The 11,629-nt window shown below is 40.3% G+C and overlaps 1 protein-coding gene across 1 annotated transcript; it reads left to right on the top strand.

Annotated features, from left to right (window-relative positions):
* The first annotated feature begins 214 nt into the window (after window positions 1–214).
* LOC137290965 (peroxidasin-like) lies at window positions 215–10,986 on the top strand. Its single transcript, XM_067822196.1, has 13 exons — window positions 215–286; window positions 1,147–1,228; window positions 2,422–2,543; window positions 2,717–2,881; window positions 4,820–4,877; window positions 5,221–5,309; window positions 5,821–5,928; window positions 7,823–7,918; window positions 8,231–8,695; window positions 9,350–9,548; window positions 9,995–10,164; window positions 10,456–10,558; window positions 10,870–10,986. The coding sequence occupies exons 1-13, from the start codon at window positions 235–237 to the stop codon at window positions 10,925–10,927; spliced, it is 1,767 nt and encodes a 588-aa protein (XP_067678297.1). The 5' UTR covers window positions 215–234; the 3' UTR covers window positions 10,928–10,986.
* The last annotated feature ends 643 nt before the right edge of the window (window positions 10,987–11,629 follow it).

Raw genomic sequence — 11,629 nt, 5'->3', positions numbered from 1 at the left:
TTCGATATGCCATTGTTAAAGATCACCGTTATTACTTCTTTTACAGTTTCAAAACAGCATGTATATTCCTTTATGAAAGACGATTGTGTTCTCGTCAAAACAGTACATTTTTTAATATGATATAAGCATAAATACAGTATTATTAAAGTAAATAAGTTATCTTTGTCTTGTTGCATAAAGACTATATAAGCAGCGTGAATCTACCTCTGTTAGTGGTTGCAGACTTTATGCACTATGATGTTCCACGTATTCATTGGTGTTTGCCTCTTAGAGGTTGTTACTGCGTGTAAGTATTTTTTCAAATATTCCATTTTCATAATTCGAAATGATTTTTATGACCATTGGGCATAAGCCTCACATTTGTCCTGATGGTAAGATTTCTCTTGTGCGAAATAAGTGATATCTAGAATATTTGGAGTAGATATTTGCTACCCACTGTGACGTTATCTATGAATCTAATAGTGCTATGACCATACGCCATTAATCATCTTAAACACTGGTTATCAATACTCCAAGCCAGTGTGAATGCACCATCCTGCTTGGCACGACTGAAACAACGTTGTTACCACGCATTGTTAATTTAAGGGGAGGTCATGCTAACAATCTCATGACGTCAATCCCATTAAGACCAAGTTCATAAAGTGTGGAGTAAAGAGCAGTGTGCACCTTTGGTCGTTTAAGTAAGCATCTTAGAATTTTTAGAAACCAGCCTGTTTCTTTGTCTTTGTTATCACATTATATTCGTTCGTCATCCGATGTGTGTAGACCAAAATTTCGTCACAGTGAAAAACACTCAGTAGAAGGAAGGAAGAAGACTGGCGATTTGATGAGTTCAACGTAGATTTGTATAAAGTGACAAATGTTAAATCTGGGATTACGATTTCTCACAGTACAGATTTAGGTACTTTCAGGTGTTGGGGCCCAGTCGGTCTCTGACAATTGATAGTCACGCTTCATACTTCTATCAATGTAAACTCAAACCCCCAAATGTTCCTTGCTGGGGACAGGGATATTCACCCATACTATATTATCCCATATAGAACATATGCTACATTTGGCCACTTTATAAGATGCATTGTGTATTCATAGATCAGTTTATTGTTGGTTATTCCATCCAAAAGCCCTTATACTTTTGGTCCTTCCCAGCTGCTGCTAGGGTATGGCACCCGGGACCCCAAATTAGGGAGATTTTGACTCGGGAGAAGGCCGACCTCAGCTCAAGGGTCAGGTAGGTTGTTCTATACGTTACGTCCGATAATGTACAGCGTCATTATGAACTCGTGTAACTCGTGTAAACTGTCTTGATAAGTTTTATAATTTAACATGGAATACACACACACACACACACACACACACACACACACACACACACACACACACACACACACACACACACACACACACACATATATATATATATATATTTGTGTGCAAATACACATATATATGTATGTGTGTGTGTGTGTGTGTGTGTGTGTGTTCGCGCGCGCGGACTGTGTGTGTGCGTGCGCGCGTGTGTGTTTCATAGCTAGATTTTCAAGGGAAAGTCACTGATGTGTGTTAAGGTCATTTCCAAATAACTAATCACGTTTGTAATGAATATCAGTCTTAGAATTTACAATGTTTGTGTAATGCAAAACAAACTTAGAGTGAATGAGTGATTTTAGTTTTACACCGCTGTTAGCAATATTCCAGCAACATGTGTCCATGTGTCCATGTGGTTAATCGAACAAGGGGTCATCGACGTGACTAGGGTACACCACCGCGCCTGACAAAATTACGTATCATATCGAATAAAGGAAATGTATCACGTCGAGAACCAGGGCTCGATTTCCCAATCTCTGCTTTGATTAAGTATTTTTTGTGGCAAACAGTTTACATAATTCACCCACTCTATGTATTGACCGATTTGAGAATACCAGTATACTGGTGATAGGCTTTCAACTTTCAACAAACAAACAAACACAACATGCAAGCAAACATCATGATGGAAATTGACATCTTCTAGGGAAACAATTTTTTTTATTGTTTTGGAAGAAGGAAATCTTCAAAACGTGAAGTCATTTTCTTGATCTGGATTTCTCCAATTTCGGAAGACAAGACAATTGCTATAAAGGCTGTTGAGAATTTCTATATTTAAGAAAAAGTAGAAACAAAAAGTTATTGTTCTCTGGCACGATTGAACTAATAGTCAGCCTCTCGTCAAAATCCCACAAAACATTAATTTGTCGATCCCCAAGTAGCGTTAATTCATACTGAATTGTTTTCACAAACGTGATTAAAAGTACATATCATACTGAATAGACTAGCAGTTGCTGACAGGCACGACTGATCTCATAATTATGTTTGCCAGAAGTACAATGTTTTAATGCTAATTTAACTTTTGCAAATGTTGCTGTTCACATATGACTGCGATTCTAGCACATGCAACGATGACTTCACCATCCGTCCCATGGGTGGCATCTGCAACAACCTCGACAATCCAGGATGGGGAGCTCCTCTACAGGACTTTCGGCGACTTATCGATGCCGTTTACGATGATGGTATGTTTCTAAAAGATGCTAAACATTATTAACCCCATACATGAAATCACACTAAATATTATTTACGACTTTTTATGCATGGCACATACGTTTTTTTTAAATCACAATTTTAAAAAAATAAACAGACGCATACATCAGGATCTCCTTGTACTACTGATGGATTTAAATTCCAGCGTCCGGCAAGCCCCGGTTTAATGGTCTACCCAGTGCCAGGGCGGTTAGTGTTGCGTGTTTCCTTGACGACAGTGACAGCACCCTGGATGCCTCGATGAACCAGCTGGCCATGCAGTGGGGGCAGTTCATGGCTCACGAGTACTCTGGAACACCTGGGACGAATCGTAAGAAATTTCAGCACGTCGCTATTTCATGTATCATTATCGTATTCTGTTCACAACCCTCTTCTTTGAATGATTATCTAACGGTCTACATTACCATTCCATTATCATTGTTCAGTTGTATCTACATCACCATTCCTTATCTGTATTCAGTTGTATCTACATCACCATTCCTTATCAGTATTCAGTTGTATCTACATCACCATTCCCTTTATCAGTATTCAGTTGTATCTGCATCACCACTCCCGTTATCACTATTCACTTGTATCTGCATCACCACTCCCTTTATCATTATTCAGTTGTATCTACATCACCACTCCTTTTATCATTATTCAGTTGTATCTACATCACCATTCCCTTTATCATTATTCAGTTGTATCTACATCACCATTCCCTTTATCATTATTCAGTTGTATCTACATCACCATTCCCTTTATCATTATTCAGTTGTATCTACATCACCACTCCCTTTATCATTATTCAGTTGTATCTGCATCACCATTCCCTTTATCATTATTCAGTTGTATCTACATCACCATTCCCTTTATCACTATTCAGTTGTATCTGCATCACCACTCCCTTTATCATTATTCAGTTGTATCTACATCACCACTCCCTTTATCATTATTCAGTTGTATCTACATCACCACTCCTTTTATCATTATTCAGTTGTATCTACATCACCATTCCTTATCTGTATTCAGTTGTATCTACATCACCATTCCTTATCAGTATTCAGTTGTATCTACATCACCATTCCCTTTATCACTATTCAGTTGTATCTACATCACCATTCCCTTTATCATTATTCAGTTGTATCTACATCACCATTCCCTTTATCATTATTCAGTTGTATCTACATCACCATTCCCTTTATCATTATTCAGTTGTATCTACATCACCACTCCCTTTATCATTATTCAGTTGTATCTGCATCACCATTCCCTTTATCATTATTCAGTTGTATCTGCATCACCACTCCCTTTATCATTATTCAGTTGTATCTGGATCACCACTCCCGTTATCGTTATACAAGTCTGCCCATAACACTATTCCCTCTACCATTTGTCTACAGCACTATAAGCTATATTACCCTCGAAGGAAGAATACAACGTATCTATTTTACAACCATGTTAGATATACAAAACATCACTTTATTTTATTTTAAAGATGGGTAACCCAGTATTGCCAATACTGTAATTTGACAGGTGGCCATCAGGGCCCGCTGCCGCCTGTCCGCTCTAAAACCTATAGGCCCTAAATGTAATCTGCCGGCCCTTTGTATTAAAGTCAAGTCAATAAAAAACAAAGAGACTACACAATTTCACACTGTTTCTACAAAATCGGCGCAGAGAGCCTCGAAGTTTTTATTTCTTTTTAAAGACTGGTGTAGACATTCCTATGCGAAAGCGCAGAAATAAAGGAAGTGAAACTGTAAGTCATCGTAGCATTATGGATCATGGATGATTCGCGAATGTTAGTAACGAAAACGAATTATGGAAAAGGTTCCAGCTGAAAACAAAAAACAGATGACAGAAAATTTACTGACAACCACAAAGGCCTGCAGATATTTAAAACTGTAATATTTTTTTTCCAGTTGTCAACCTTCTTTGAGGGGTGACAAGCGTTAAATTTTCATTGATCAATGAAATTAAAGTATTTTACATGGAAATAAGATAATATTCCTCTTAACATTGTCTAATTTTATTTGCAACACTATTCCCTTCATCTTTATCAAAATCACCTTTACCATTGAGGTCACTCCACTCATGCCACAACAATGATGTACGTCTGTGTACTTCAAGTAGTACTCTTCCATTTTCTCAGGTTCCTGTCTCCAAACATTGCCCTTTATGAGAATTCCCACTAGGAACTAACCGAAATGACCGGTCCGGGCGTAGCTACAGCCATTTCATTGTCATGTATATTATCTGTTCACAGCCAGCGGATGCTGTTCAGGAATGGACAGAAGCGGAAAACATCCCGACTACGACTCAGAGTGAGGCATTTCGATACATGCAGTATTGGAGAGTTTACACCCATTCAACTTACAAAAATGTTTCATTGTACTTGATTATAATAGATTTATATCCAGGGTGTGGATATAGTGGATGAGTTAATATTTTGTGTCATATCGACAGCATCGTCTCAGTATAAAACGGAGCAGTTTCAGTGTCACCCTGGGGCGGTGGGGTAACCAAGTGGGTAAGGACCCGGGTTAGATTCCCCACATGGGTACAATGTGTGAAGCCCATATCTGATGTCCTGGAATATTGCTAAAATCTGCATAAAACTATACTCAATGTCTCATCCGGTCTCACTTACCTGTTTTCTATCTTCAGCGGAAATTGCTTCCCAATCCTTATCCCGTCCGGCGACAGGTACTTTAACGACTGCCTACCATTTAGCCGATCGCAATCCTCCCCACAAAGTGAGTTTAAACGAGCAATCTCTACAGGTGTTGCAGTGTGTACTAGAAGTCAGTCAGTCTCTACAGGTGTTGCAGTGTTGTACTAGAAGTCAGTCAGTCTCTACAGGCGTTGCAGTGTTGTACTAGAAGTCAGTCAGTCTCTACAGGTGTTGCAGTGTTGTACTAGAAGTCAGTCAGTCTCTACAGGCGTTGCAGTGTTGTACTAGAAGTCAGTCAGTTTCTACAGGTGTTGCAGTGTTGTACTAGAAGTCAGGCAGTCTCTACAGGCGTTGCAGTGTTGTACTAGAAGTCAGGCAGTCTCTACATGTGTTGTAAACAGTGTTGTACTAGAAGTCAGTCAATCTCTACAGGCGTTGTAAAATGTGTTGTATTTGAAACCCAAGTAACCAACCATTACAGCTTTTGTACTATAAGGCAGTAAATTGCAACTTGTTATAGACAGTATTGTTCTGGAGCCTTATCATCCAATGTCTGAGAATCATATCCACTCACCCACACGGCATGTCCTCAGACACGTCACCTCGGGAACAGTTCAACTTCCTCACCTCCTACATCGACGCCAGCACCGTCTACGGAGGCTCCGAAGAGGAGTTGGACGAACTAAGAGCAAAATCAGGAGGTAAGTACAATCTGGGACACCTGTGATTATTGTGCATATGTAAGGCGCTGTGACATCATTCGTTTAGTTTCTAAGTAGTCATAATAGTATCCGAATAGGGAATCACTTGTACCACATATGGGGGCGTTTGGCGGGTGAAGTGTCTAAGGCCCCAGACTAGTGATCCAGTGAGTTTGGGGTGTCGGGATCGAGACCATCCGTAACCGGGTATAAAAACTTGGAGTCACCTTTGTGCGCAGGCAATGCTGTCACAACCTCTAATGTACAGTACACAATCCTGTGCATTAAAAAAAGAACCCACGAATGCATGGTTAGGTGGCCAGATGCTGGCCATTACAATATCACAGCCACACATCTATAGCCAGTTTGTAGTGAACACGTACCGACGATATTTACTTTAAACAATAAAAGTAGATCAATTAACTGAAATTAAAACTGCAAAATCCTCATAATCCTACCTTGACAATTGAATAGTTTCTATAAAATCTCAGAATTTCGTTGCGGTTTCACCGACTATAGTTGTGTTCATCAACATGCAGTAAACTTGTGACTACGTGTCTCAGTCCACTCAACTGGGAATGGCGACCTCGTAAGGATAGGAATGGCACATTAACTCAGTGGCCACAAGAGGTCTATGATCCTTAGGGAGTTGAGATCGATAATACAATGTGCCGTTCGAGACTGACATGTAATGATAGTACGAAAAAACTAATCTCCAATCTTTCCTTGGCACAAACAGCATATCTTAAAAGACATGATGGCATGGCTCGTTGCTTTTACTGCCGTTTCCGCCTTGCCTGTGGCTTTGATTTTGGAGTCCATCCATGAACACATCCAGGACGTCATGGAAAATGTTTTATTTCAAACTACTGTGGAACAGGACCATATATACTCTCAGAGGAATTCAAGCCGACAAATCTGATCTTGTCCTTTTTAAAAAAATCAATGAATTTGTTGAATTTTATATCGTTGAACTTTCTGCCCCCCTTTTACAACAACGTGAATGGATTCAGGATGCTAAATATGTGGGCCTCGCCTTGCATTCCAAGTACACTGTCGTCAGTCGTTTTCGGTGCCCATGTTTTGGCATCTCCTGATCTCTTGGCGCAGATCAAGGGAGTGCCTTGGTTCTCCACCAGAAGCGCAGTCATTCTGACTCTCTGGGTAATGCAGAGGATGACTGCAGGGATGTATTCTTGGTGGGTTCGACTAGGTAGTGTTTCCTGGGAGAAGTCGCATTTGCTGTCTGGACTGCGTGTGGAGGGGCGAGGACCCTGAGCTGCTGATAAGCCTTACCTGCCTGACTCTGCCAGGATCACCCGAACCCTTTCTGTTGCATTTTCATCTTAATATATGAAACATATACCATCGACATTCAGCTAAGAGTAGCCCACTAATCTGATTGCGCGAACCCACACAGAGCAGGTTTACCGTTTAGCGAGGTTTCATCTGTCTTCAAATCCCTGTCATCTGTCCAGTATAAGGACGGCTGTGTGGCAGCTTTGAATGAATTCATCCTTCGTGTGATGTAACGGGTATGCTTTCACCACGAAACCTATTACAATTAGCATTCTTGTTAAAATGTGTTGAGCATGTGGTTCTTTGTCAAATTGGACAAACAATATGTCTGATATCCTCCATTGTCTCATGCTGAGGTTTATTTAGGAGGACAACTGACTTGTGTGTGTGACGGATGCCACCGTAAGGCTGGTCAATGTCTGGTTTCATCACGTGAATGTCTGGTCGCTATTCGATAGGGATTAGTCAATTATAGCCAATGACATGGGTCATTTGGAACTGTATAATGAACTGTGCTATAAATAAGGATATATTCTCTTTTGTTAGGGAAACGATTATGTCTCTTTAAATCTCCACATGTTTAATTATCTTGTAGGTCTTTTGAAAACCACTTCTGGGGGAAGCCGGCTTCCAACTTCCGACAAGCCGTTTTGCCTTCTGAGAAACGGGGAAACTAAGTGCCCGATTGCAGGTAGGTTTCATTCCATATCATTCGCATATGATCAGTATGTATAGCAGTATAGATGTTTGATTATTATTTCTGTCTTTCGTCACTGTGGAGTAAACGAGTCGTTTCTATCGCCATTTTGGTAGGATATCAGTTGTCATGTATTTTTGCCCTTACTTGCAGAAAATAATTTATTCTCATAAGACGGTATTTATTGAAATTAACTGTGACAAGTGACTAGTTGTTACAGATTGGAAAATTTCGGGGAACATTTATCAGTCCAAAGCTGGAAAATGACTAGGCGTAGCGTTAAACGACCAAACGAATTTGTTTCAGGTGAGTTTCGGGTCAGCGTCTTCACTGGTTTAACAGCCATGCATACGCTATGGGTTCAGCAGCATAACAGGCTTGCAACAGGTCTTGGTAAAGAGCATTCGGATTGGGACGATGAAACTATCTTCCAGGAAGCTCGCAGGATTGTCATTGCAGCCATACAGCGCATCACATTCAAAGATTGGTTGCCTCTGATCCTTGGTGACGCCTTCTACGATGCTTTTGAACTAGGCAGTTCTTATGCCTATGACGCTTCTGTTAATCCTGGTCTCTACAACAGTTTTTCTACTGCTGCTAACAGATTTGGTCATTCGCTGCTCCGCGCTACTTACAATGTCAAGGACTACGCTAATCTCAAGATCCAAGATATGTTTATGGATGTATTCTACGCAAACAATGGAATCAAAGAAGTCTTCGAGGGACTGTTGAAGGACAACAGTCAGAAGGCCGACCTAAAGTTTACTAATGGTGGGTGAGAAATCAGTTGATTAAAGTTTAGGACGATGATGTCTGATATTTTCCCGTTACTTGGATGCGTGTTTATTTATTTATTTATTTATTTATTTATTTATTTATTTATTTATTTATTTATTTAATATTTAATTATTTAAATGGGAGATTTGGGTGTGTTTAGTACACTAATGTGCCAAATCAACGCGTGTTCCCCACTGCTTGTCATAATTTTGAATGCCCGTGATGAAGACTAACAGTCAAGTAAAATATCGCCTTACGGTGATATCATACAGATAAAACCTGTACGGTGATGATAGATGATATGTCTCTGTATAGGGATGCTTACTCTAGGATTGAGAGGTTTTTAGAGCACTCATGGACCAAAACAATTCGTCTTGCCCACTGCTTCTCATATTTTAGGATGGCTGGGATAAAGACGAACAGGACAAGCGAAATATCGCCTTATAGCTACATTGTAAAGTATCCAATTTGAACAACATATGTGAAATATTCCATGACCTCCTCCACTATCGGATTGTTTAGGAATATCCCTTGGTTTTCTTGGGCCTTATCTCCCTTGTCCCATCCTTTCTATGGCATATAATGGCCTCTAAGGCGAGATAGCTATATTGACAGGCTTCCATGCTCATGGATATAGTGCTTTGGCAGGTGTCACCGATCATCTGTTTGAGCATGTTCAGACAGCAAACGGTGCCAAAGACTTAGGGTCCTTCAACATTCAACGTGGCCGCGACCATGGCCTCCCGTCTTACCAGGCCTTCAGAGACAAGGCGATCAAGTTCACTTCCGACAATTCCATCTCAATCACAACACCAACCGTCCCTTCATGCGCTTCTTCAGTGTACTCGTAAGTCTTTCTATTGTGAACAAAGTTATTGTTTACATCGTTACGTTTCGCTGTTTAATAGACTAAAACAGTCAAATCCAGTTGCGTCACCCTTTGGGTTATCTCAACGTTTCAGCTAGGTCCAACCATATCCCTACAGTATTTACAATCTTTCGGTATACGCGAATAATACGGATAACTCGAAGTATACCGCAGGTCTGTCCTTCAACGTCGATACAGCAGGGTCTGTCGACATTTGTCCTGTGTTGTATGTCCTGGCATACATCTGAACCTCTGAATCTTTTCATTCTGAGGCACTGGGAGTATCCTTGTGATTAAAACGTTTACTCACGCCGGACACCTGGGTTCGATTCCTCACATGGAGATGTCGTAAGAAACCCATACACTGTGTCTTGCTGGAATATTAGCGGAGGCGATATAAACCCATACTCACGTTTCACTTTCAGAGACACAAGTAAGATAGATCTATACCCAGGAGGTATGAGTGAGACCCCTGTTCCTGGTGGTCTCGTTGGGCCAACTTTTGCCTATATAATAGGACGACAATTTAGTGATTTACGGTCAGGGGATCGATTCTGGTACGAAACGGACAACACAACTATTGGCTTCACATCAGGTAGGTCCGTTAGGATCTCTGATAAAAGCTTCATATTCTATACTGCTTCACAAATCACGACCTATATGTTTGTAATCCTCAGTAGCTTAGGTGTGAATGCAGTTATTTGTATTCTGCGAATGTATTAAGGATTTTTGTTATACCTATTTACTAAAATGTAATAATATTTCAACATAAAATCCTGTTCCCTGAATGTAACTTTCAATGCATATAACATGCATCACTGTTCAATGTATTTCATTAACTCTTCTACATAAGTCGATCAATGCATATTGTCGCACTGTTTTACAGATCAATTGAACGAAATCTCGAAATTAACTCTGCCTCAAGTGATCTGTAACAACCTCGGTATTGACACTATCCAGACAGACGCCTTCAAGATCGCAGACGCATCGTAAGCGTTTATTACTGTTTTCAGTATAACTGGTTTGCGTTGGCGATTACGTCATTCACCGTTGTGTTCTCCAGAATAGAAAATATGGTGCACATGTTGCAAGGTTTACGGGCTGCTTTTTGCCCCTTGTCAAGTGTGAATAACATGACTTATAAGAAATAACTGATCTTGTACTTATCTATTTATAACTGGCTTTAAACATGCCTAGAAATATGTCATTGTAAGATCCGCCATACACTCACAGTTGTGTCTTTGATGACGATGCCAGTGTTTGATGCTGATAACGAAGACCAAAATTTGGTTCATTTCAGGACCAACCCCAAGGTCAGTTGCAGAAGCCTTGGCGACTTTGACTTCACCAAGTTTTAAGAGTCCCCATTCTCCAGTAATGCACAATCCGGACAAAATAAAACTATTTCAGCAGCAAATATCCGTTGTGTGATAACGTTTTCAGTTCTTGGTGCACATATTTGTGAAACCATATTGTGAATGAGTGAGTGATGGAATGTGGTTTTCGGTAGCATTTAGCAATATTCCACAAATAGAAATGTCCTTCTCAAACTGTACCAGGTGGGGAAACAAACCGGCGTCCTCACCATTACCAGCGGATCTTGTTCGTGACATGGCCTCAGGAAGTGTAGCAAAGCAGATGTTAAATTTCATAATCTGAAAAGCAACATGATGTCCATCTGACTTTACGTCTTCCTGTAACGTTTACAACACGGGTGTCTAACGTCAATGTTGTTAACTTCAGGCTACCTTTCTCGACCAGGTCACAGAAAGTTATACAGTTTTGACAAAATTTTGTTGACTTCAGGAGACTAATCTCCTCCTTTCTCTTAAGCTTAGGTGATAGCAAATGGGAACGACAAAACAATCATAGAATGTTATACAGTTTTGACGATGTCATGAGTCTGTGTTTGTTTGACGCCACATTCAGCGGTATAACAGCTGCACGACGTGGTCTGCAAACAATAGAGTCCGGACCACACGATCCTGTGACTGACACACTGATACGATGGCAGAGCATGTGTTTATTAATCACTATCAACCATCATTTCAGTCCAAATT

This window comes from Haliotis asinina, chromosome 7 (genome assembly GCF_037392515.1).
Source record: "Haliotis asinina isolate JCU_RB_2024 chromosome 7, JCU_Hal_asi_v2, whole genome shotgun sequence".
Taxonomy (NCBI): Eukaryota; Metazoa; Mollusca; class Gastropoda; order Lepetellida; family Haliotidae; genus Haliotis; species Haliotis asinina.
This window is presented reverse-complemented; position numbering and strand designations above follow the sequence as displayed.

Bases quoted from the DNA above. Each gene is read 5' to 3' on its own strand.
- LOC137290965 (XM_067822196.1), top strand. From the start codon at position 235: ATGATGTTCCACGTATTCATTGGTGTTTGCCTCTTAGAGGTTGTTACT. The intron at 5,310-5,820 runs GTGAGTTTAAAC...GCATGTCCTCAG, and splicing joins ATCGCAATCCTCCCCACAAA to ACACGTCACCTCGGGAACAG. The intron at 10,165-10,455 runs GTAGGTCCGTTA...ACTGTTTTACAG, and splicing joins AACTATTGGCTTCACATCAG to ATCAATTGAACGAAATCTCG.